Source organism: Lobosporangium transversale (assembly GCF_002105155.1).
Source record: "Lobosporangium transversale strain NRRL 3116 chromosome Unknown BCR41scaffold_9, whole genome shotgun sequence".
Taxonomy (NCBI): Eukaryota; Fungi; Mortierellomycota; class Mortierellomycetes; order Mortierellales; family Mortierellaceae; genus Lobosporangium; species Lobosporangium transversale.
Window position 1 is genome coordinate 795,195 of NW_019028987.1, and position 23,118 is coordinate 818,312.

The 23,118-nt window shown below is 40.3% G+C and overlaps 12 protein-coding genes across 12 annotated transcripts; 8 read left to right on the top strand and 4 right to left on the bottom strand.

Moving 5' to 3' along the window:
• The first annotated feature begins 98 nt into the window (after positions 1-98).
• Positions 99-3,861, top strand: BCR41DRAFT_349394 (hypothetical protein). Its single transcript, XM_022023455.1, has 11 exons — positions 99-236; positions 328-541; positions 677-948; positions 1,034-1,207; positions 1,351-1,480; positions 1,580-1,619; positions 1,724-1,858; positions 1,961-2,105; positions 2,220-2,462; positions 2,561-2,939; positions 3,044-3,861. Exons 1-11 carry the CDS (start codon positions 138-140, stop codon positions 3,760-3,762), a joined length of 2,550 nt encoding a protein of 849 aa, XP_021883702.1. The 5' UTR covers positions 99-137; the 3' UTR covers positions 3,763-3,861.
• Positions 3,862-4,132: 271 nt separating this feature from the next.
• BCR41DRAFT_281230 (proteolipid subunit-like protein) lies at positions 4,133-5,071 on the bottom strand (the record flags this gene model as incomplete). Its single annotated transcript, XM_022020234.1, has 4 exons — positions 4,133-4,323; positions 4,422-4,537; positions 4,677-4,754; positions 4,920-5,071. Coding segments are annotated over 4 exons (537 nt in total), but the record flags the coding sequence as incomplete, so codon positions are not given.
• Positions 5,072-5,319: 248 nt separating this feature from the next.
• Positions 5,320-6,432, bottom strand: BCR41DRAFT_420423 (Longin-like domain-containing protein). Its single transcript, XM_022029897.1, has 3 exons — positions 5,927-6,432; positions 5,720-5,797; positions 5,320-5,555 (listed from the first exon to the last, which is right to left on the bottom strand). Exons 1-3 carry the CDS (start codon positions 6,232-6,234, stop codon positions 5,408-5,410), a joined length of 534 nt encoding a protein of 177 aa, XP_021883704.1. The 5' UTR covers positions 6,235-6,432; the 3' UTR covers positions 5,320-5,407.
• Positions 6,433-6,555: 123 nt separating this feature from the next.
• On the top strand, positions 6,556-8,330 carry BCR41DRAFT_384962 (hypothetical protein). Its single transcript, XM_022027624.1, has 3 exons — positions 6,556-7,600; positions 7,704-8,030; positions 8,182-8,330. The coding sequence occupies exons 1-3, from the start codon at positions 6,578-6,580 to the stop codon at positions 8,278-8,280; spliced, it is 1,449 nt and encodes a 482-aa protein (XP_021883705.1). The 5' UTR covers positions 6,556-6,577; the 3' UTR covers positions 8,281-8,330.
• Positions 8,331-8,382: 52 nt separating this feature from the next.
• Positions 8,383-10,610, top strand: BCR41DRAFT_319953 (histidyl-tRNA synthetase). Its single transcript, XM_022021373.1, has 5 exons — positions 8,383-8,654; positions 8,818-9,165; positions 9,267-9,567; positions 9,661-9,876; positions 10,004-10,610. The coding sequence occupies exons 1-5, from the start codon at positions 8,418-8,420 to the stop codon at positions 10,561-10,563; spliced, it is 1,662 nt and encodes a 553-aa protein (XP_021883706.1). The 5' UTR covers positions 8,383-8,417; the 3' UTR covers positions 10,564-10,610.
• A 144-nt stretch (positions 10,611-10,754) lies between these two features.
• BCR41DRAFT_349402 (histone-fold-containing protein) lies at positions 10,755-11,598 on the bottom strand. The gene has a single exon (XM_022023456.1). It carries the CDS (start codon positions 11,446-11,448, stop codon positions 11,047-11,049), a length of 402 nt encoding a protein of 133 aa, XP_021883707.1. The 5' UTR covers positions 11,449-11,598; the 3' UTR covers positions 10,755-11,046.
• A 257-nt stretch (positions 11,599-11,855) lies between these two features.
• BCR41DRAFT_349403 (histone H2B) lies at positions 11,856-12,765 on the top strand. Its single transcript, XM_022023457.1, has one exon. It carries the CDS (start codon positions 12,047-12,049, stop codon positions 12,455-12,457), a length of 411 nt encoding a protein of 136 aa, XP_021883708.1. The 5' UTR covers positions 11,856-12,046; the 3' UTR covers positions 12,458-12,765.
• A 78-nt stretch (positions 12,766-12,843) lies between these two features.
• BCR41DRAFT_384966 (hypothetical protein) lies at positions 12,844-16,347 on the top strand. The gene is made up of 6 exons (XM_022027625.1): positions 12,844-13,275; positions 13,420-14,319; positions 14,413-14,472; positions 14,595-14,709; positions 14,799-14,983; positions 15,097-16,347. The coding sequence occupies exons 1-6, from the start codon at positions 12,979-12,981 to the stop codon at positions 16,297-16,299; spliced, it is 2,760 nt and encodes a 919-aa protein (XP_021883709.1). The 5' UTR covers positions 12,844-12,978; the 3' UTR covers positions 16,300-16,347.
• Positions 16,348-16,360: 13 nt separating this feature from the next.
• On the bottom strand, positions 16,361-17,114 carry BCR41DRAFT_349405 (histone-fold-containing protein). Its single transcript, XM_022023458.1, has one exon. It carries the CDS (start codon positions 16,947-16,949, stop codon positions 16,638-16,640), a length of 312 nt encoding a protein of 103 aa, XP_021883710.1. The 5' UTR covers positions 16,950-17,114; the 3' UTR covers positions 16,361-16,637.
• A 546-nt stretch (positions 17,115-17,660) lies between these two features.
• BCR41DRAFT_349406 (histone H3) lies at positions 17,661-18,301 on the top strand. The gene has a single exon (XM_022023459.1). The coding sequence runs from the start codon at positions 17,747-17,749 to the stop codon at positions 18,155-18,157; it is 411 nt and encodes a 136-aa protein (XP_021883711.1). The 5' UTR covers positions 17,661-17,746; the 3' UTR covers positions 18,158-18,301.
• Positions 18,302-19,544: 1,243 nt separating this feature from the next.
• BCR41DRAFT_302385 (hypothetical protein) lies at positions 19,545-21,192 on the top strand (the record flags this gene model as incomplete). Its single annotated transcript, XM_022020669.1, has 5 exons — positions 19,545-19,650; positions 19,738-19,955; positions 20,048-20,175; positions 20,337-20,576; positions 20,721-21,192. 5 exons carry the CDS (start codon positions 19,545-19,547, stop codon positions 21,190-21,192), a joined length of 1,164 nt encoding a protein of 387 aa, XP_021883712.1.
• A 166-nt stretch (positions 21,193-21,358) lies between these two features.
• BCR41DRAFT_349408 (hypothetical protein) lies at positions 21,359-22,583 on the top strand. The gene is made up of 2 exons (XM_022023460.1): positions 21,359-21,755; positions 21,961-22,583. Exons 1-2 carry the CDS (start codon positions 21,576-21,578, stop codon positions 22,414-22,416), a joined length of 636 nt encoding a protein of 211 aa, XP_021883713.1. The 5' UTR covers positions 21,359-21,575; the 3' UTR covers positions 22,417-22,583.
• Positions 22,584-23,118: the final 535 nt, after the last annotated feature.

Sequence of the window (23,118 nt, forward strand, 5' to 3'; positions counted from 1 at the left end):
AATTGCTTTCGGGTGGCTGTGCATTACAGTTCAATTCCAAAAGTCCAGTTATTTATATTTAATTAAAGTCGTTAAGCACTCTTGTTCCTGCTGCATCTCACTCCCATCACTTTTTTCTTGAAATAATCTTCACCATCATGACTCAATCCTGTCTTAGGGAAACCAGCTTAGGGGCCTTCGGCGTCTTACCTGATGAGTTGATAATAGAATATATCCTTTCGTACCTAGCATCCAAGGTAAGTGCCTTTTACTGCACTGCACCCATGACCATGTTATATTATCATATACAGTTCTTAGTTTAAGTAACCCAACATCCTAAACTTTTAGGACCTTTGCAAACTATCTCAAGTATCACGATTTCTCCACGTTTTTTCCAGAAATGACCTTTTATGGCGTAGATTATTCTTTGCGGACCGAAATCGCAAGAAGACGAGAATTGTCTATCGTGGCAATTGGCTCCTTACCTACTTGTTTCCGGATCCTGAGCATGACGCAGCATGCGCTGCTCATCCTCTCGTCACTCAGCCCGCCCAAGTTCAAGGTATAGAGCTGCAATGGCTATTCTCTTTTATAATGAGAAATATGCTCTCTAAGTTGGTTAGGGATATGCTTATTATGTTTGAAGTATAATAGTTTCTTTACAACATCTCTTCTTCCTCTCAATTCCTGTTCATAGGCGTCATGTCGGATTACCTCCATCGTCAGTGGGTCAGGAGCACTATGTTCTTTGGCCATTTCTATCCTCCACCTTCCCTGCCTCCAGTGCATACCATAAGTCAAAAACGACCTGTCAACCTCACCATCCCTGTTGAAGATTACCAGAGCTTGGACCTAACAACCTTTTACCAAAAATACGCTTATCCAAAAAAACCTGTAATGTTCCGAAACTCGGGAGTAGAATCATGGCCTGCATGGAAAGACTGGACTCTGGATTCTCTCACAGCAAAGGTCAGTGTTTTATTATTATTATTATTGAGAACATAAATATGAGACATTTGCCTAACAATGACTATGCCTATTCTCACATACGCAGTATGGAGATACACTATTCCGAGTGGCGAACATTGACAGTGATGTGGAGCCTTCATTCGAGCTCAGCTTCAAGGATTTCCTACATTATCTGAAGTATAATAAGGATCAAGATCCACTCTACTTATTTGATCCGCGTTTCGCGGACACTGTCCCAGAGATGGCAACAGCGTACAAAGTATGTTTATATTTAAAAAGTATCTTTCGCAGCTCTCGAAAGTAATGCAAGATGTAAAACTTTGAAAAAAAAAAAAAAAAAAAAAAAAAAAGCATTTTAAATAACCTATTTACGCATATTACGCATAATCATTATGAGAAAAGGTACCCAAGTATTTCGAAACTGATTTTTTCTCAGTGTTGGAAGAAGATGATCGACCACCCTATCGATGGATCCTTATTGGACCGCAACGAACTGGAGCTTCTTGGCATATAGATCCTTCAGGAACTTCAGGTAACTTTTTTGTCATTGTTGTTTTCAATTTGTTTTGCTGTTGTGTCCGAATGTATGAATCTAATACCCAATACTTTTTCTTTTGTACATTGAAATTAGCTTGGAATACTCTACTCTCAGGTCACAAGCGTTGGGCTTTGTAAATTTACGACTGTGTTTAAGCTCGACGTTTTTTTATTTTTATTTTTTTTTATGTCGATTCTAAACTTATTGACTTTCGTAATATTTATATCACTATGTTAGATACCCTCCCTATATGATACCTCCAGGCCATGACCCCACATCCCCAAAGCGCATGACTTCTGTGGAGTGGTACCTTGATATCTACCCTTTTCTGCATCCCGACATGCGACCTTTGGAAATTGTTCAACATCCAGGGTAATTCGAGAACCTTTATGTCATTTACAACACCACCATACCATGCCTTGCTCATCTTTTTTTTTTTTTTTTTTTTTTTTTAATTTGAAAAAAAAAAAAAAGGCAAACTATCTATGTTCCTTCAGGTTGGTGGCATTTGGTCCTCAATATGGACGATACTGTCGCTGTCACCCAAAATTTTGCGGACGAGACTAACATTATGGAAGTGAAACATGCATTGCTTGCTGACAAGAGCGAGACTACACAGGTAAAAAATATAAAATACTCTATTGACTTTCCAGTTGTCTTTGGCAATAAATGTATAACCAGCAATATGGCTTTTTTTTTTTTTTTTTTTTTTTTTTTTTTTTTTTTTTTTTAGCTCCACCGATGGGAGGTTTTAACGCGCGAAATCCCAAAGCGATGGCCAGATCTTACCCCTGTTATGGTAGCCTCCCCTGACGAACTTCTACTAGCCAAACTTCAACAGCAGTCAAGTTGGATTGACCCAAATGCGGCTGAGCTTTCACTTGAATGGCAACAACGTGCAAAACAAGTTTTTACTCCATTTGCAGACGGTTCTGATCTAGGAAACATTACTCAAATCCACGCTGGACAAAATATGGTATGTTTAATTTTTCTTTTCTTTTCTAGTCTTATCAGATTTTATATCCTATATATCTTGTTAATCAAATTGCACAATGGTATCATTCCCGATTATAGTGCTTCTTGTCCAAGGTTGGGTTTGTAAAGTTTTTCATGCCATCCCATGACGGCCACACTAGCTTCGTTTCAGAAGTCAAAGCAAACCAGATCCTCCTTGCTTCGGCAGAACAAAAGGTTCAGGATTGTGCTTATCTCCTTTCGATACCAAGGATGCTGAAATATGGCTACTTTCTAGACGCTCAACAAGTTAAGATATCAGACTGGCGGTGGCCATATATCATCACGGAGGTTGAAAATCCTTCAAAGACCAATATTCCTTCCGCGGTACCACTTAAATCTACACCTGCAGCATCATTGGTGTCAGCAAGTGACTTTATGCCAGAAGATGAATCCGGTTACGAAATTCTATTATCACCAATTTTAAACTCATTGAGATGTAAGTGAAATCTTTCACAAGATATCAAGTCCTTTTCCCATATCTTTCATGTGGACGCCTTTTTTTTTTTCTCATTTTTTATTCACACTTTGCATTTCTGATAGACCTCCACACGTTAGACAGAGCATTGTTGGAGAAGCTGCCTGATCTCCAACCTTATGATAGCACTCGAAGGTCGACAAGTTATTTGGCTAATTGTTTAGAATCAGCTACTTTGAACCACCTGCGCTGGAGAGTCTTCCCAAAACATCTTTTGGAACTCCTTCCAAAGTATTTGCCTAAAGATGCAGCCGAGGTGTTTGATCCTATCACATATGGTCATATTACAGCTACATTAATTCACGGCGATATCAATCCAAGTAACATTTTGGGTTATCTGGACGAAGATGGAAATGAGGATGAAGATGAGGTTCGAGATAGGGATGAACCAGACGAGGTGAAAGAACATGAGGCCCAGGCCTATGGACGGGCCCCATTATTCAGACCAACGTCCTTGATTGACTTTGGGGATGCAGTCTTTGAAAGTGACCCATTAATCGATATTATTTCAGTGTTCATCACCATTGTCGACTGCCAACAGGACAAGAAACTTTGTTCAAGATTGCTGGACTACTGGAGGGAATTGACAAAATCATCCTCGTACTCAGGTTCTGCAGGGACAAAGCTGGCTAGAAGATGTATGTGGCATGTCCTTCTATGGCCCGGTGACGGACTGAGTACACATCTTGTTAGATGTATGCCAGAGATTGGGACGATGTTAACATGGGAACAGGTAGAGGAAGAAGTCTTTGGATGGTGGAAAGACGCTCATGTTGAAGGTTGATACAGGAAATATAGGAGATATACCATTTTTTTTTAAGCAAGCCTATTACACAAATTGTTCGATTCAATGTTCCGTTTGTCCTGAATATTCAATTATGCACAATAAAAAAGTATTCCTTGAAATATAACTTTATGGCACATGGTGATGTATGAACAGATGATGCAGCTGCAACGCTATCATATTTTGTTTCCTTCTCCTGTTTCCCCTCCATTTCCCTGCATCTAAGCAACTTTGCCGCTCTATGACAATACAACAAGAGAAAAAAAAAAAAAAAAAAAAAAAAAAAACAAGTAATATTATTAGCGTAAATGAGTGAAAGCACCCTTTTGAAACTATCAAATTATTTGAATGAAAGAGAAGTGATACTTACGACCAATAAACCAACAATCAAACCAAAGAGACCAACGATACTTCCGAAAATTTCAATGACCAATACTTTGACAAAGAGCTGTCCATCATGAGCGTCCGCCAAGGCAGCGCTGCTTCCAGTAATACCCACAGAAACGCCACAAACCAAGTTGCACAGTCCGGTCGTCAATCCAGCCCAGAACAAAGCAAATCCTATTCATATATCCAACGGGTGTAAATACCAGACCTTCAATGTAAATTGGTAATTTTGTAAATTACTTTTTTTTTTTTTTTTTTTTTTTTTTTTTTACCTTTATAATACGTCTCTGAAGAGGTAATAGTCGCGTCCTGCACGTCGTTAAGCTTGCCTGTAAAGACGATTGCCATGATGAGACCGTAAATAGCAACAACCTCGCAAAAGATAATACTGAGATAGATTGATCACACATACATACACCACGTCACTCAAGGTCAGTTGACAGATTGTTATTAGCGGGTAGAAAAAAAAAAGGGGGAGGGGGAGATAATCAGATGTGTACAGACTGGCTCTATGCTCAAAGTGATACCTGATCAAGTTTTTAGTGACAATCCTTGGGACACGAACACCTCCTCCGACTAAACTTGCTCCTGTAATAAAGATTCCCCTAATAAAGAATAGAGTATGGCAGAATTATAAACGTTTAGGGGCATTATTATAGAGAACATAGACAAGTCAACTCGAGGAGTTGATCAGGAGGACAAGAAAGTAATTGATGAGCCAACTAACTAGCAAAAAAAAAAAAAAAAAAAAAAGCCAACTGTCTCTTTACCATGCAGCTCCGCCGACACTCAGACCCACGCAGAGAGCAATGCCCAGTAAAGACCATTGATGTGGCGAAATACTCATCAGAAAGTCGCCGACATTGAAGGACTCTCCTGAGCCAGTCAGGAGCATGTACAAGCCCACTAGCGACAAGCCCGAGAGCGAAAGATACAAGTAAAGAGCCAGGGTCGAAGGGCCACCATTCTCGCGCGCAGAGTAGATGCCCATTTTATAGTAGTCAAAAATAAGAAGATAAAGTAAAAAGCAATGGAACGGCAAACAGGGGAAAAGCTATTGAAATGAAGGGGGAAAGAGCGATGGTAAATGGGGATGGTGTAAGGTACAATAAAGAGTGGGAGTGAGCTGAGAAAATTACAAAGGAGATTAAAAAATCACGTTAGTGACGTGTCTTTTCATCCTAAAGACCTCTCTTTACATTTTTTTTATTCAAGTTGGGGGAGATACATCCTATGTTATTCCCTATTAAAGCGTTATCTATTTTAACAATGCTGTTCCAAACTTCTCCTTCGCTGTCTGATACGCCTGGATCAAAGTCTGCTCTGACAATGGAACATCAGACAGGTTCTCTCTTGGTTTTGAGACTCTGGCCACAATTGCTGATGGATCCGTCTCCAGAACAATACTGTCGAGAGAAAAAAAAAAAAAAAAAAAAAAAAAAATCATTATCATGTTGGCATTACAGAATATAAACCAAAGAGAAGGTGCTGAACATTGTACATTATGTTTGCCCCCTTTTGTCCGAAAAGCCTTCCGCTTAATTTCTTGTCCTAGATCAATAATCCTTACCCTTCGTCAATCGTCTCGTCCAATGCCAGGACAACAAGGTCCAGATTTTCCAGAATTACTCTCTTTGAAATTTGATGTCTAGCAAGGTTGTATGTAGTTTAATATATCATGCATTAAGATTAGTATAATCATTTTGATATTCTCAAACACATCTCCAGCGAGCATTTGAAAGTAGAGTGCATATGCCTTAATTGCATGATAGCTCACCTTAGCAACATCGAGACAGCATCGGAGAAGGCATTAAGGATAACTAAAAGCATTGCTTCGTTCTCTTCAGGCATGCCGACAATATAAAAGAACACGTCCTCATGGAAGCGGTAAAGTACAACCTGATTGTCAAACAAGAGAATCTCGCCATGAGGTGCCCGTTTGGTCTTGTCGTAAAGACCTTTCTCGAAGGCCTTCTGGTCCTTCGCAGAGGCGTAGTCAGGGCCAAAGTACTTTGCGAGCACGCGTCCTCCCTCGCTATCAAGCATAATAACGGCTTTGACTGTGTATAGCGTAAGGTTGACCATGATGTATATGAGCTACGAAATGAGCGGATCTGACTGGTATGCTTATGTATTGATGAATATATATGGGTCAACTAGTTCAAGCCGTTACAGTGCTGCTGCAGTGTGTCCAATGTGTCCCCTGTCGTTGTGTGTTCCCGTTAGAATGAGAAGGAAGATGGTGAAGATGAAAAGGTGCGTGCCTATTCCACTATTGTGCAGGATGATGAGAGCTGCATTCGTGGCGGGATATAGGAAACTGAGTTTCTAATTCAACGTCACATGCTCACATTCTTTTTTTTTTTTTTTTTTTTTTTTCGTTCAGGTGTTCATTCTTTTTTAATACTTATTCTTCTTTCCTGTCAACATGTCCACAACCGATTCACCCACTGCTCTGCCCATCAAAGTCAAGTCTGAACCAGAACTGGCATGCCCAAAAACTTCACTGCCAGAGACAGGTCTACTCACTCGTCAAAAACCAGACCAAGAGGCTGCCCAAAAAGATAACCAACTCAGCACTACCAGGACACAAAAGAGCGGCAGCAGTAACAGCCAGGCGTCCTTGGCATCTTCCTATGAGCCATTATCATTCATCCAGAAAGTTGTGGGGGATGAAGCTTTAAAAGAAGAGGAACGTGCTGCTGAAAAGATCAAGCAAAAATTACGGGCCATGCCCATGCTTCATAAGAATAAAACTCAGGCCCCCCAAAATGAAGACCGCATGCCTCAGCAACCTTATTCTTCTCAGGATTCACAGACAGAGCTACCAGAATTGTCTTCGAATGAGCAGGGAAATATTTCAATTGAGCAAACATTCAGTAGTAAACTTGATTTGGGTCAGGAACAACGTAGATCAATACCTAACATAGACGATCTCAGCGTTGAAAATGTTTCATCTATAACAGAGACCAGCCAACTGAAAGGAAAGCAAAAGAGCAAGAAAGCAAACAAAGATCCCGCATTGATTGAGATAGAGGCACCTAAGCTTATCGATGCTCAAACAGAACCGGGTGATCGTCGCTATTTCCAATGCCCTGGTGATCCAAAGCCAGAGAAGGATTTCGAATATGATTTTTTATACCAGCATCAGAGGGGCGCTTTCTTCTTGGGAACGCCCAAGTTCAGCTCCAAGTCATTATTACCTATCGATCCGGATGAATGGACGAATGAAAAGTTTGAAATATCTGCAATGAATATCTCTAATTATGTGGTACCAGATCCTAGCTGGGAATGGGTTCACAAAAGTTGGCTGGTCGACATGACTGGCGATGTAGATGAGGATGGTTGGGAGTATGCAATGGCATTTCATGGGTCATCATGGCATGGGAATTATGAAGTTTTTCGATCTTTTGCTCGTCGGCGTCGATGGATTCGTCTTCGAAAACGAAAAGTAAGTTGTATTCTACTATATTTTTTTTTAAAAAAAATAAAAATGATAAAAAAAAAAAAACTTATATCACGTTCATGTAAACGTTTCATTGTCTCAATTGTAGGGCAAAACTCTACAAAAGCCATGTCCTTTACCGGAAAGAACATATCCAACTTCTGTTGATTTTTCGACATGGACTAAACGTGATATGGATGGTTCATCGCCTTTCCCATCAGATGACATTGCTTCAAATGATGATGATCCACATACACAGACAAAACCAGTTGACTTGTATAAGGTTCTGAAAAAGGCACGGTCAGACCGTGAAAAGCTGGCGTATATTGCACAATATGTAGTGCGATATCCTGGACAGCTCAATGAAATAGAACAGCGATTGGATCGCTATTTAAACCTTCTGGATTACGAGGCTTCACGTCGTGATTTTCTAATTGTATGTTTCCTTTTTTTTTTTTTTTTTTTTTTTTTTTTTTTTAATTAATAATATTGAGATCGGTATATGATCAAAGATAGTGCTTACATTCTAAACCATGCTTTTTTCTTTACTTTTTTTTTTTTTTTTTTTTTTTTTTTAATACTTCTAGCTTCTTAACACCTATTCACCAACGAAAAAGGATGTTGTAACACGAACAGCTGAACAACTTGAGTTTTATTCTGATCGTAAGAAGTTAAACCAACTGTAACATGAAATCATGTTGAGTCACACAAAAAGGAATAGAATAAAGAATAAGCCACTTTTTAAATCTTACAAAAGGAGTTGTTAGAGGATTACATTCCAACAATTATTTCTTCACCAATCCATTAATTGAACATTGCTGAAATGGAGGCCCTTGACAAGCGCATTAGCGAACAGGGAGATCTTGTGAGATCTCTCAAAGCATCCAAGGCCGATAAAGCTCAAATTGCTGCCGAAGTAGAGACTTTGAAAGCCCTGAAGGCAGAGAGAGAGGATCTGAACCCTAAGGACAACCTTATTTCCACTACAGCTCCAAAGTCTACAGCACCCAAGAACGACGATAAAAAAGCTAAATCCAGCTTCACGCTCAAGAATGCCAAGGTATTGTCTTGGTTTTATTTTCAATTGAGCCGTGGATCAGTCTTTTTTCCTTTTTTTTTTTTTTTTTTTTTAAACCCGAAATATAAGATTTTGAGACTTAATTTTACGTTATTTGTTGATGTCTTTTTTCTTTTCTTTTCTTTTAAACCATGCTCATTCATAGGGCACCAAAGATTATACACCACAAGAAATGGCTGTGCGTGAAAAGATCTTCTCGACGATCATCTCCGTTTTCAAGAAGCACGGAGGCATCACCATTGACACACCAGTATTTGAGCTTAAAGAGATCCTTGCAGGCAAATATGGCGAGGACAGTAAATTGATCTATGATCTTCAGGATCAGGGAGGCGAAATGTGTTCTTTACGTTATGACCTGACAGTTCCTTTTGCTCGTTTCCTCGCTATGAATGGCAAGGAATATCAGAACATTAAGCGCTACCACATTGCAAAAGTCTATCGTCGTGATCAGCCTGCAATGACCAAAGGTCGCATGAGAGAGTTTTATCAATGCGTAAGTCATTGATGATATTTGTATAAAAAAAGAAACGCTAGTTTGTCAGTTTATCAGGTTCTGAAGGCTTGGAAATAACCTTGCTTTATTTATATATATAGGATTTTGATATAGCCGGAACATATGATCCTATGATTCCAGATAGCGAGGTCCTGAGAATTTTAACCGAGTGCTTAACTGCATTAGATCTTGGTGACTTTACGATAAAAATCAATCACCGAAAGATCCTGGATGGAATTTTCGAAGTGTGCGGCGTTCCTGAAGACAAGATTCGCACTATTTCGTCTGCGGTTGATAAGTTGGATAAGTTGCCTTGGGCAGATGTTCGTAAAGAGATGACAGAAGATAAAGGATTGGACCCGAAGGCTGCTGACCTCATTGGCGAATACGTGCAACTAAAGGGTAAATATACTTACTGAAAGTCTTGTTTTACTGTTGTTTATTTCATCTTGATTGCCATCTGATCAATTGTTTAATCGAATGGGCCATCATTAGGTGGTGAAGAGTTGCTGGAGCGGCTCTATAACGATGCTAAGCTTGGCGCTAATGCTCGTGCAAAGGAAGGCTTGGATGACATGACCTTGCTTTTCAAATACCTAAACGTTTTCAATGTTACTCGCTACACATCATTCGATTTGTCGCTTGCACGTGGATTGGACTACTATACTGGTTTGATTTATGAGGCCGTACTTGAAGGATCTGCTCCTCCCAGTAAGTTAATACAAACAGAATTTAAAATAAAAAATAAAAAAAAAACATTCCTCTTTCGCTTAAGGCATGAATTATCTTGAAGCATTTATTTAACAATCTGATACTCTCTGATCATTTTAACGTGTAGCTCTTGCTAATGGTGAAAAAGCACGTGCCACTGTCAGGGAGGGCACGGATGAGTTGGATGAGAATACTGTTGGTGTTGGTTCTATATCAGCCGGTGGACGCTACGATAATTTGGTTGGAATGTTCTCTGGCGTCAACAAAAAGGGCCAGCCTAATTTGGTAATCCCTTGTGTTGGCGTCTCTATCGGAGTGGAACGTGTGTTCTCGATCCTGATGCAGAAGCAAAAGAAGGAGCAGATTAAAAGCAACGAAACTGAAGTCTATGTCGTGGGTCTCGGTGGAGTCTCGGTAGAGGAACGTATGAAGATCTGTACCGAGCTCTGGGATGCAGGTATCAAAGCCGAGTTTGCTTACAAGCTCAAGCCCAGGACCCAAAATCAATGGGATGCTTGCGACCGTGACATGATTCCATTTGCTGTTATTGTTGGTGGAGAAGAAATTGAAAAGGGTCTGATCAAGATCAAGGATATGCGCGCAAAAGACGAAACACAGAAGGGTGGTATTGAATATCCTCGCACTGAGATGGTTTCAGAGTTGAAGAAACGCCTTGCAGAATTATAAACTCTAGAAAATAATCGTCAATAAATGTTGAAGCAGGCGTATCGAGCTTTTTTTTTTTTTTTTTTTTTTTTTTTTTTTTTTTCTTAATAATGCCTTGTATTGGCTTGGTCAGGTTCAGTTAGCACGTTATAGAAAAAAGAAATTTAAAAAGTCTAATGCTTCAAGTGCTTCAAATGCTTCAGTTTTCAATCCAAATTAGAACAATCCATGGCTTGTTTCTATTGTCGAAAGTTTATTATTATGTACAAAAATAATGAACGCAAAGGCAATTGCTCGACATTCTAGCTCCACTCCTTGATAAAGAATCCTGAAGAGAAAATTGAATCAAATGGAACTTGGAAGTTGATGGACGTTTGCGAGGTATGTATGAAATACAAGAGACTGTGCGAAATAAAAAGAGGAAAATGGGTGCCGAAACTGAAACTATCCCAATGGTCAATGATTGCACTGGATTCCGGTTGACTTTCTTTATCCTCCTTTGCATTACATCTCCTGGGAGGGAGCACCGCCCTTCTTGCTCTTCTTGGGCAAGAGAGAGTCGTGGATGTTGGGCAAGACACCACCCTGAGCGATGGTAACGTGTCCGAGCAACTTGTTCAATTCCTCGTCGTTACGGATGGCGAGCTGCAAGTGGCGGGGAATGATACGGGACTTCTTGTTATCGCGAGCAGCGTTACCAGCCAACTCAAGAATTTCAGCGGCAAGGTACTCAAGAACAGCAGCCAAGTAGACGGGAGCACCAGCACCAACACGCTGAGCATAGTTACCCTTGCGGAGATGACGGTGGATACGACCGACAGGGAACTGAAGACCGGCCTTGGAAGAGCGAGAGGTCGAGTTCTTAGGAGCAGAAGCAGACTTGCCACCAGATTTGCCGCCAGACATTGTAATTAGTTTTTTGTGATGATGAAGTTTAAAAAAAAGTGAAATGAGTTGTGAAGCTGGTTTCAATTGATGAACCAAAAGTGAGTTTTTTTGTGAAAGAGAGGAAAGAGAGAATTACTAGAGTAAAACAGAACAGTAGCTCAAGTATTTATATGAGGCACTTCAGAGCACATGAATGGAAGAAATAATGGGACTGTTTCCCTAAAAAAGCATTTTAGGACGCGTCTAAATTTTTTTTTTTGTGCGAATGGCCAAAAATTTGAGATGCGTGCACTTAGGGAACAAATTTAATTCGAAATATTTAGGGGTGTCTAAAAAGAAAAATTCAAAAAAGCTAAAAAAAAAAAAAAAATATTTTTCGCCGCGTCTTTCTTCTCTTTCTTCCTTGCCGCGCACTATTTTTTATTTTTTTTTGATTCCTTGTTTTAATAATGATCTTTCAAATTATATAAGAACTTCCTCTCTCCTCCATTTTTTTAACTTTTTTTCCTTTTTTTTTCTTTCTAATCTCTTCCCTTTCTCTTTCATACATTCTTTCATTCACGCCAAAAAAACACATTTTTTCCCCCCACCAAACGACTCGGAATAATCACTCAACATGCCACCAAAAGCCGTTGCTGAAAAGAAGCCTTCCACTGGAGGCAAGGCTCCTGCCAAGACTGCTGCTTCCTCTGAGAAGAAGGAGCGCAAGCCCAAGGCCGAGGGTGGAAAGGGACGCAAGAAGTCCCGCTCTGAGACTTACTCTTCTTACATCTACAAGGTCTTGAAGCAGGTCCACCCCGATACCGGTATCTCCAACAAGGCTATGTCCATTCTCAACTCGTTCGTCAACGATATCTTTGAGCGCATTGCCGGTGAGGCTTCCAAGCTTGCTGCCTACAACAAGCGCTCCACTATCTCTTCGCGCGAGATTCAGACCGCTGTTCGCCTCATCCTTCCCGGTGAACTTGCCAAGCACGCCGTCTCTGAGGGTACCAAGGCTGTTACTAAGTACACTTCCTCCAAGTAAAAAAACAGTGGGGAAAAAACGGGATGACATAGGTGGAGCACGGACATGGATTAGTACACCTATTCCTAGTTCATTTCCAATCTCCATTACTCGCTCTCCTTTGGTCTCAGCACTCGAACGATAACCTGTTTTATAATTTCTCAACCAATCCAACTGACTCTCGTTTGTTTAATAAGTTCAAGTCATTCATGACGTTCAAGAGCCGTAGACCACCAGTCTTTTTTTCTTTTTCTCTATCAATCAACTATTGTACATCATAGCCCTGTTTTTTTTGTAGAAACACATTAAAACAAATAACAAAAAATGCTTATTATTTAAGGACTTGTGGTTGTGACAAAGTGCGTCACTTTTGATTTTTTTTTTATTTTGTTTTTCTTTGATTCTCCATTCATTATGTTTCATTGCTTGAATTCCACCGCTTACCATTAAACATTTTATAACAAAACAGCAACCTCTCAACTTTAGAATTCCAAGGAATTATTGTATGAGAAGGGATTCATTGATTGCCACTCCAATTTCACATGCTGGACTCTGAGGATAATGACGATGCCCGTCAGCGACTAAGGAGTACATCTATGCCCTCTGTTAGGCTCAACTCATCTGATGTAGGAAGTGAAAGAGATGAATACCATCAACAAGGTCTCAATTTACTTGAAACCTCAACAAGTTCACTCATTCCTCAATGGGAATTACTTCAGACGCAGGATGAACCTCCAATGGTCAGAAGACACACTGTAATTAGCTTTCCTACCATTGGACAAACTCAAACTATGGACAACAACAAAGAAAAACATTACGACAGTGTGTCATCAGTAATGGTTTGTTTTATTCATTCATTTGCGCTGTCCGATTATGCGATGAATGGTACACATTTGGTGTTTTTTAAAAGGCTTCAATTTTGCTAACCCTACGGCTTTTTTTTTTTTTTTTTTTTTTTTTACACTGATAATGACTGCGATTAGAATGCACAACAATCAAACCAGCCGAACAATCAGGACAACCCACCATCACCTGCGGAAGAATTCTATACCCTAAAATATCCAGAACATGCTTGGGGGCAAAAGATGCATAAGAGGCTACATCAACTCAAACCCAAACATATCATATCATCCTTAATTGGATTGAAACAAGGTCACCTTGCTCGTCGCACAGCACATACACAGTACAAAGGAGACCTGGCAAGTAGTCGGGAATCTTCCGTATCCAGGACTTCCACTAGGATCCCCGCCAGAACCCGTGTACGACCACCTTCTCGAGCACGATCACGGGCATCGTCCCAAGATTCTGATTATATTCCATCAGGAACGTCCACTACATCATCTCGCGTATCTGCAGGGTCTCGATCAGGAGCGACGCGGATGATACGTAGCAAACTGCATGAACAGCAACGTGAACTAGGAAAGGATAATCTTCATGGCAGCAAATTCGATGAGATACAGTCAGTGGCCGGTTCCACCATATCTATTCATCTACCCACAAAACAACAGCTAAAGCGAAGGAGAGAGTCACCACACAATCGAGGCGAGAAGGCACAGGAAGGATCGCCACCAAATGTACATGTTGCCAAAATGTCATCGTCAAAGTATGCGGCACGTCGTGGTTTTGGTACAGTCTTTAGGAGGTTCGAATGTGTTTTGATTCCGGTATGGGATAAACATCAAGGAAAACCACTTGCAAGGGATACTAAGTCGAAAGCTTCAGCACAGCTGCATAAATCGCCACCGCTACAACCACAAACACACTTTCACATTCAACTTCCTCAGATCGAGGGGCCACAACCACTGTCTCATATTCAATCTTCTCAGATCAAGGCGCCAGAACTTTATAACTGGTGGTTAGAAGTAAAGCCTTTACAGGAACAGGTAAAAACCATAGCGCCTTAATGCAAATTAATGACAGCCGCAAGCATGTTCCAAGTTTTAACATGTGTATTTCTTGACCGTACCCTTCTGTAGATTAATGGATGTTACAAATGGATCATACTACGTGGTCAACTTCCTGAAAAGGACATTATGGTAACATACCATGTTTCGTGAAGTATCTCGAATTGAAGATCAAGACTTTTATTATTATTATTATTATTATTATTATTTTTTCTCCTGATATTAATATTGTGATTTGTATTACCTCCTGATAGGCATGGCGTACCTCATTTATCATAGAGGCTTTAAAGCCAACTCTTGTCGCTACCATATCAAAATCGTACTATAGATTAAAAGGATCCATTGATGTAGACGGCATGGTACGCAACGGTATGTCTATATGCAGAATGATTATTGAGAACCCTACAGTTTTTCTTCATATACTCATGCCAGACCGAATTTACGCTTGATTTTTAAAGGCTTTCCAGGGAATATTGTGGATGCTTTTAAAGAAGGATTTCCGCCTGATTGGCAAACGATTTTGTGCTCCCACTTCAATACCGAACTAAATACGCGAGTATCGGCTGAGAGTGATCAACATCAAATTAGGGAGCCGCAGCAATCAGCAATGATCATGACTTCCCCTACCGAAGTTTTAAAAAAGGTATAGAGCTTCTCCGATATAGATGATGCTGGCATTTTTATTAAAATTTATCACAGGCATCCTTCACCAACGTCGAACTTTACATAACCGCTAAATTTCCTTAACTTTACAAGCTGGAATCTGATTCAAGGCATCGGCGTGGCGAACCTCATCTACATAGGCGGAGAAAGGAAGTTGTCGAGGCCGTGGTAATCCCACAAGTTCAGTCTCTACATCGACGACCGCAATCTCAAGCATCTCCAGGCTCAGTGAATTTGCAATCAAAAGGTTACAATCCTGGGCCAAGCCTCAAGACCTTTTCTACAGACGAAGCCTTGATCACGACATTAGGCTTTGATACAAACCAGCAGACTATGGATGACGTGTCGCCCTTTGATTCACAGCAAAAATTAATATCGCAAAAGGATAGCAATGACGCTTCTAATAGTATAGTCAATAGCTTAAAAGTGAACCGGCCCATCTTGAACGAGAATAAGTCTGGACAGGAGAACAATCTGTCTCTCACCTCTATCAAATCTCAGAAACCGATCCTTCCCACGTCCTCACCATCAAAACCACTATTCAAGTCGTTATCATCAATATCCGCATCGTCACAGTCCTCGCTGCAAAGATTGAGTATGGATGAAAGTCTAGATGCCGATCTAGGTTCTGATAATTATGATGCCTTTTCAAACGATATGGCCACAGGGAGAAGCGCTGTTCCTTCATTGAGCATATTCGGATCAAATTCTAAATCCCATAGTTTGTTGCAAAGGAACAATTCAAATCTTGACAACTATAACTCTCCCTTTTCCAGTCAGATCATATTGCTTGAGGATGAGACCTCAAACCGATCAGAAGTGCTGGAATCAGCGACTGAAATGGATATAACGACGAAAGCTATGGATCCGTCATCAGAGATGATAGATCTAACGCAAGAAACTGAGGAGGAGGAGATGGAGTCAGGAAGGGTACAGTTGGCACCAGCAGGGATGAACGACAAAAGAGCTGTATCTGAAGTTGACATGGATCTTTCAAAGAATGATCAAGCTACAGAAGTATTAGGTGAACACTTGCGTAACAAGACAAACAGTCCAAAGGCTATAGCAAGCACAACAAGTGACGTGGCCCAAACTCTACAAGAGCGTATTGCAAAAGATACAGCTGTAGATAACGAGGTAGCGACAACTTCAAGCGTTCGTAAAGAATGGCCAAGGATATCGTTTGGACCACGCTTTGCGAGTGTTCGAGATATTCAAGCAAAAGCCAGAATCAAGCGTTCTTCTCAGTCAGGGTTTAGTCCTCTTCCGCGACATTCACATTCAAATATAGAATAGAAATAACTGAAGTGTAATATTATTACCAATCTACATCATTACATGTACAAACTTTTTTTTTTTTTTTTTTATAAAAAAACACAATTGGATTTTATTTTATTTTACAAGAGAGCCTAAATGAGGACGATTAGAGATGAAAGGAGATTTGATGGGGGCGAGATAAAGTGCAGTGGTTCTATACAATGAGCAGGAATACAAAGAACAAGTTCTTGAAGGGAATATGAGGAACCTAGAAGAGACTCGGCCCAGGCCCTTCCTGACGAAGTACAGTAAAAGACACAGAGCAGAGCAACAGGCCGTCTCTAAACGACTTGCTGTGGACATGCCAGGCGAATAATTTATCCGCCGAAACCATAGAGGGTGCGACCCTGGCGCTTGAGGGCATAGACGACATCGAGCGAGGTGACGGTCTTGCGCTTGGCGTGCTCAGTGTAGGTGACAGCATCACGGATGACGTTCTCGAGGAAGACCTTGAGGACGGAACGGGTCTCCTCATAGATGAGACCGGAGATACGCTTGACACCACCACGACGGGCGAGACGACGGATAGCGGGCTTGGTGATACCCTGGATGTTATCACGAAGAATCTTGCGATGGCGCTTGGCACCACCCTTTCCAAGACCCTTTCCTCCTTTGCCGCGTCCAGACATGTTTGTGTTTGCGTTTTAAAGTGTGAGTGACGTTAGGGATGAGTTTTTGATGAGAAGATGGCTTCCGTGAGATAATGAGACAAGTGGAAGTCAAAAAAGTAGAGTCGGGTGAAGAGAAGAAGAAAAGTCAGAGGAGTGGGGGCTGTATTTAAATTAAAGAGAGGGGGCAAAAAAGCTAATTGACAGCCACTTGGTTTCAAAAAAAAAAAAAAAAAAAAAATAATGTCACCCCCAAAAAAGAACACGTCTTGTGTTCGTGTATGACAAAATAAAAAATTCAAAAAAAACTCTTAAAATTCCAAATTTCAATTTTTAAATGCCCAAAATTTAAAATTTTAATTTTTGCAGAATATTTTAGAGTTCTAGTTAAAAAAAGAGGCTCTGTTTGATCTCTAATTGCAAGGTCACTATGAAAAGGCTTTTTACAATTCCTTCCCCTTTAAGCACGTGTCACTTTCCAGGGTATCTTGCATTTGTAGATTTATTTTGCTATTAAAAACAAAAAAAGAAATTCAAAATAACGCGTTGCGCGTGGTTACTTTTTCTTTTTCTTTTTTTTTTTTTTTTTTAAAAAAAAATAAAATAAAAACGTCAATGATGCACTTGCTCAGCCTCAAAGAATGTGGTACGAGGTTAACATTTTCATACATCCAAAGAGTACTGTAGCTATAAAAGACCGTTCTTTACTCAATCATTTTTTCCCCCCCTTCCTTTTTTCTCCTCTCATTCCGTTTTCTCATTTCAAAAAAAAAAAAAATTATAACCTCGATCTAAACTACCTTTCATAATAAACAACAATGGCTCGTACTAAGCAGACTGCTCGCAAGTCCACAGGAGGAAAGGCTCCTCGTAAGCAGCTCGCCACCAAGGCAGCTCGCAAGTCTGCCCCCGCCACTGGAGGTGTCAAGAAGCCTCATCGTTATCGCCCCGGTACCGTCGCTCTTCGTGAGATTCGTCGTTACCAAAAGTCGACTGAACTCTTGATTCGCAAACTCCCTTTCCAACGTCTCGTCCGTGAAATCGCTCAGGACTTCAAGACCGATCTTCGTTTCCAATCCTCTGCCATCGGTGCCCTTCAGGAGGCATCTGAGGCTTACCTTGTCTCTCTCTTTGAAGATACCAACTTGGCCGCCATTCACGCCAAGCGTGTCACTATCCAACCCAAGGATATCCACTTGGCTCGCAGACTCCGTGGCGAACGCACTTAAAAAAAAAATTGTCTTGTCGCTTTTTTTCCTCTATTCTGCCATCATAATCCTGAATAGCAAAGATTTTTTTTTTCTCCCAAATCTTTTTTGTAACATTAATTCAATTTGTATTACTTCATAGAAGTTATTTTTTTTTTTTCTTTTATTTTGATTGTTGCTTGGATCCGAGCAAACATACCACTTGTACAGCAAAAACTGAATAAAATAAAAAAAAAAATAAAATAATGAATGATATTGGTTATCAATACATATATTATAGTCACGTGACAGCTATGTGCCAACATTGTAGTGAAGTAATATCCCATCATCATTTCATCGCATTCAAGAAAAATAAAAAAATAAAATAAAATCCTTTCTTGTTACATGAAGCTTTTTTTTTTTATTTTTTTGTTCTATTTACTTTCATCATCTCTGTATCTTATCTTGTTTTTTTACATTCAGCTGTTTTTTTTTAACACCAGCGTCTGTGTACGCTCATGACTTTCTTCAGACTTTTTAAGAAACAGCGTCTGTAATTTCTCACCACAGCAACCGCGTTTCATTTGCTCTTTTTTAATATAAGCTTGGATTGAACTAGTCAACATAAAGAAAACAATCCCCATCCTGATCCGATATTGGTCTGAATTATATCTCCTCGACGCCCATTTCTGTAATAAAAAAGATTAAAAAAAAAAAATGACCACAATGCCTGATGCAACCTTGCCAAATGGTCCAATGGTCCCGGCAGTAGGAGGAATAGGATCCTCAGTGTTGTCACAACAAAGTTCAGCAACGGCAGCGGCAACAACTACACCAACAACAGCAACAACAACAACAGTTCTGGTCGGTCCGGCGCCACCCTTGACAGATTTGCAGCGATCAGAACTCGAAGGATACATGCGACGAGATAATATTTTCGTGTCTGCATTTGAACGTCAAAGACAACATCAAGTTGATTTACTGAATGAAAAACAACTCGAGATCGTTCAGGCAGCACAAGCTGGGGTGGATATTTTTGGACCTGGATACCATCCTGCTTATCGAAACGGACACGGTATCATTGGCGCGTCTACAAATGCACTTCAAATCGTCTATCCTTCACAACGGAGGCGGGTCAGGAAATCCAAGGAGTTTACGTTGTAAGTGCGAAAAAAAATAAAAAATAAAAAAAATTCTTCAGCCGCCTGTTCAAAAGACCTCAAGACCACAATTATGTTTGGACCTTCACCACCTCAGCACAGCTCATCAAGACTCCAAAAAAAAAAAAAAAAAAAAAAAAAGAGAAAAGAAAGAATGAAAGAAAAAAAAAAAAAAGGGAACAAAAAGAGTGTTTAGAAATCTGGCTAATGCAACGTATAATATCGTCCTACTGCTATCAAACTTATTTGCTCATCACAGCACTAAAGCCATGATCGAGGAGCAAGCTGCCAAGGAGGATGTTCTGGTACCGATTCGACTTGAGATTGATGTGGATGGACTTGTATTACGAGACACTTTTACATGGAACTTACACGGTAATACTTTACTCAATGTTCTATCAATGTTTTTTAAAATAACTCGGTCATATTCATCAGCTCTTTTTTCTTTTTTCTTTTTTTTAGAGACATTGATCACACCAGAACACTTTGCTGAAGTCTTGTGTGAGGATCTACAGTTTCCTGTTCAACAATTTGCACCTCAAGTATCAAGAGCGATTCGTGATCAGATCCAGGATTATCATTTGCCAGCATTGAGCGTGGTTGAGGACTCGACGGGTGAGAACGACAAAGTGGCTACAGAAGAATCTAGGCCTGCTCAAGAACTTCGAATTTTAATCAAGGTATGCTTTCTTTCTTTCTTCCTTTTTTTTTTTTTTTTTTTTTTTTTTTTTAAAGAACATTGCAATGACTTTTTTCTTTCTTTCTTTCCTAGATTGACATAACGGTAGAGAATGTATCACTGGTGGACCAGTTTGAATGGGATATCTCATGTCCTAATAACGACCCGGAACACTTTGCAGAGGTGCTTGCAGCAGAATTGGGATTGGGTGGTGAATTCAGGTAAGATAGTTTATATGCAATCTTCTTTTTTTTTTTTCTTTCTTCCTCTTAAAGAATAAAAAGCTTCGGACCTATTATCATAATGACATGGGACTAACAAAAACCGAGCTTTCTTGGCCATTAATACGACATTCTATATATTACCACAACTTTCGAAACAGGACGGCAATTGCACACTCAATCCGGGAACAAGTTCAAACGCATACAAAGTGTCTTAACTTGATTGGATACAACTACGACGGAAGCTCAGTCCATGATGAAGATCTTCGAGGCAGCTTTTTGCCAAAAATTACCAGTATCTTACGCGAGGAAGAGGCAGTTGAGCAATTTACGCCCATACTTGAAAAACTTACTGAACCAGAAATGGATAAGCTCGAAAGAGATCGTGAACGTGATAAAAGGTACAAGACAAAAAAAAAAATGAATTTCAACGAAGAACAAAGGATTGTTTACCAAATACTCAACACTTGCCTTGATACTTATCATTCAATGATGCGATGGCACTTTTTTTTTTTCATTATAATTATTATAATTTTCCTTTCTAGACGGAAGCGTAGACAGACTCGTGGTCGGAGAGGAGTTATTTTGCCTGATAGAGAACCAACAAAGACAAAAAGGACATTATTGCATCAAAGACACACACCTGAGACAATAGATCCTCTCTTGGACCTTCAGCAATATGATCCAGCTCAGATTAATAGACTAGGTCCAACAACGAGGAGAACGACCATGGCACACGATCACTTGCCTGTTGGCTTGGCTACTGCACCGGCTTCATCCCTGGCTGGCCAGGGTTTACCATCCCATTACCGCGTAACTCGGAAATTAAGAGGCTCGGGGTCTGATCTGTCTGTCCACCACCTAGGAGTACCAGGTTCAGGAGGTATCATGCAATCCTACTCTAGAGATTCGCTTCATGGATCAAAGGATAAACTCACCGGTGGTAGCCGGGAACAACTTATACACTCACCAATGCGAGAGACTACGCCAGTTCAAAGCAGTAAAGAAGGTGAATAATCCCCATCCTGCTAATATAATGAAGAAGAAGAAAAAAAGGAATAAAAGAAACAACGAAAGAAAGAAAGGACGAGAAAGAAACAACAGCGATAGAAATGAAAAGAAAAGAAAAGAAAAGAAAAAGAAAAAAAAAAAAAAAAAAAAAAAAGCACGAGATTGAGCGATCGGACAGACGAGCGGGTGACCTAAGAGTGCGCGCGTGTGGATGATCCGACGATAGAACGGTGTTTTGACAACAAAGGGTATATGAGAAGGTCAAGATGATATAGCTTGCACTTCTAATTGTACCGCCTAATCCGATTTAATATAATCTGTTCCTGTGGGCAATCATTTGGCAAAATATATTATACATACACATATCAACAGCTAGTCATCTGTCGCCCATGGAACTGCGGGTACCGCAGCAACAGATAAGTAGGTTAGGATATTCAACTGTCCCGGACCCAAGCCTACAGTATTCACAACCAACCCTTGCGCACAATCGACGGCCCGCAATGACTGCGTCTAACTCTAGCTCTAGTTCTGTGGACACTGCCGCTCAGGTTAAGTTTGTAGTGGTGGAGGTAAACTGAGTAGATTGAAAACAAACGATAGATAGACATTTGGCATGCACACGGTCACTATAGCATTGTTTCTCTTTTTTTTTTTTTTTTTTTTTTTTTTTTTTATTTTATTTTATTTTTAACGAACAACGGGCTGTAAAAAACCCCATCGACTAATTTTTTTTTTTTTTTTTTTTTTTTGACGCTGGGATTTTGCATGCAATAGAACTTGCCCGAAAGTCTTGCTCAAGACAAAGCTCGTCTTCATCAATTATACCCATCAGATCATTTTGAAATTCGTGTCCGGGTTGGTAGTGCTTCAGAAGGTGCTATAAACACTGGCGAGGTCTCAATAGCAGACTATCGCGTCCGATGTTTGGATTGTCCACCAGGGAAACTCTATAACGCAGGTCCCGACGGTACCTTACAAAATTTTGAAGTGCATCTCAAGTCTAATCGGGCTCATCGGTCATACGTTGAACAGAAAAAACTACAGGGGAACCAACAAGGGTCCTCTCATCCTCCACAACTACAGTCTCAGCTTCAGTCCCAGCCCCAGTCTCAATCCCAACCTCAGCCTCATCCTCAGCCTCAACCTCATCTTCACCACCCTATGCTTCCATATTCGCTTCCACAATCGCACCAAAACCTATCTCTGTCTCCTTCTATGCTCAATTCATAGTGCTCAACCTTCTCATGAGCCTGACAGGATGGCGTTAAGGGTCCTATTCGATAATGAAGGGTAGAATAGTTGTCTCACGATGCATTGCCATAAAACGGGTTACCAAGTGCCTATTAAAGCTACAGACTACATAATAACTGGATTTGGGGACAGATAAAGGAAAGAAAAGACTATATATTACGCTGTAGACCCATCTATGATATGACGTTTGAGAGTATATAATGTCTGTAGTCTCCTTGAATGCTGATAAGAAACTGTCGTGTTTGGATTTGCCCGATGCTTTGTATGCTGGAGAGACTAAAATAAGGAACTAAATAATGATATGTCGATTTACATTGTCGAAGCACACGATCATTAAAAAACAAAGGTGAGTTCTACATTCCTACTTTTGCCTGTTGTTGGGTCTCTTTGAGATTAGGGCGTCGAGCCTCTTCTTCTCTTGAGCCAATTTCTACAAGCAGACAAATCTATACAACCCAATATCAAGGTGTTTGTGGCAATGGATCACAATAAGTCGTTCGTTCCAACCCTCATGCAAGGGCATACCGGAACTCAGAGCGATGCGAAATTACAAGATGAAAGGGGGATAATGAAGAAGAAAAAGGAGAGGACTCGGAATCACTTTCTACTTCCCATGTCTTGCTCTTTCTCCTTCTCTCTTTTCCCCTCTCTCTTACCTATCCTTCCATCGATTCTCATACA

Coding starts and splice junctions, on each gene's coding strand:
- BCR41DRAFT_349394 (XM_022023455.1), top strand. CDS start 138: ATGACTCAATCCTGTCTTAGGGAAACCAGCTTAGGGGCCTTCGGCGTC. Junction 237..327: donor TTTCGTACCTAGCATCCAAG/GTAAGTGCCTTT, acceptor CTAAACTTTTAG/GACCTTTGCAAACTATCTCA. Junction 1,859..1,960: donor GAAATTGTTCAACATCCAGG/GTAATTCGAGAA, acceptor AAAAAAAAAAAG/GCAAACTATCTATGTTCCTT.
- BCR41DRAFT_420423 (XM_022029897.1), bottom strand. CDS start 6,234: ATGGTCAACCTTACGCTATACACAGTCAAAGCCGTTATTATGCTTGAT. Junction 5,798..5,926: donor GCTGTCTCGATGTTGCTAAG/GTGAGCTATCAT, acceptor CAACCTTGCTAG/ACATCAAATTTCAAAGAGAG. Junction 5,556..5,719: donor GACGAGACGATTGACGAAGG/GTAAGGATTATT, acceptor TTCTCTCGACAG/TATTGTTCTGGAGACGGATC.
- BCR41DRAFT_384962 (XM_022027624.1), top strand. CDS start 6,578: ATGTCCACAACCGATTCACCCACTGCTCTGCCCATCAAAGTCAAGTCT. Junction 7,601..7,703: donor TTCGTCTTCGAAAACGAAAA/GTAAGTTGTATT, acceptor TCTCAATTGTAG/GGCAAAACTCTACAAAAGCC. Junction 8,031..8,181: donor CACGTCGTGATTTTCTAATT/GTATGTTTCCTT, acceptor TAATACTTCTAG/CTTCTTAACACCTATTCACC.
- BCR41DRAFT_319953 (XM_022021373.1), top strand. CDS start 8,418: ATGGAGGCCCTTGACAAGCGCATTAGCGAACAGGGAGATCTTGTGAGA. Junction 8,655..8,817: donor TCACGCTCAAGAATGCCAAG/GTATTGTCTTGG, acceptor GCTCATTCATAG/GGCACCAAAGATTATACACC. Junction 9,166..9,266: donor TGAGAGAGTTTTATCAATGC/GTAAGTCATTGA, acceptor TTATATATATAG/GATTTTGATATAGCCGGAAC.
- BCR41DRAFT_349402 (XM_022023456.1), bottom strand. CDS start 11,448: ATGTCTGGCGGCAAATCTGGTGGCAAGTCTGCTTCTGCTCCTAAGAAC.
- BCR41DRAFT_349403 (XM_022023457.1), top strand. CDS start 12,047: ATGCCACCAAAAGCCGTTGCTGAAAAGAAGCCTTCCACTGGAGGCAAG.
- BCR41DRAFT_384966 (XM_022027625.1), top strand. CDS start 12,979: ATGCTGGACTCTGAGGATAATGACGATGCCCGTCAGCGACTAAGGAGT. Junction 13,276..13,419: donor ACAGTGTGTCATCAGTAATG/GTTTGTTTTATT, acceptor GACTGCGATTAG/AATGCACAACAATCAAACCA. Junction 14,984..15,096: donor CTACCGAAGTTTTAAAAAAG/GTATAGAGCTTC, acceptor TAACTTTACAAG/CTGGAATCTGATTCAAGGCA.
- BCR41DRAFT_349405 (XM_022023458.1), bottom strand. CDS start 16,949: ATGTCTGGACGCGGCAAAGGAGGAAAGGGTCTTGGAAAGGGTGGTGCC.
- BCR41DRAFT_349406 (XM_022023459.1), top strand. CDS start 17,747: ATGGCTCGTACTAAGCAGACTGCTCGCAAGTCCACAGGAGGAAAGGCT.
- BCR41DRAFT_349408 (XM_022023460.1), top strand. CDS start 21,576: ATGGAACTGCGGGTACCGCAGCAACAGATAAGTAGGTTAGGATATTCA. Junction 21,756..21,960: donor TTAAGTTTGTAGTGGTGGAG/GTAAACTGAGTA, acceptor TGCATGCAATAG/AACTTGCCCGAAAGTCTTGC.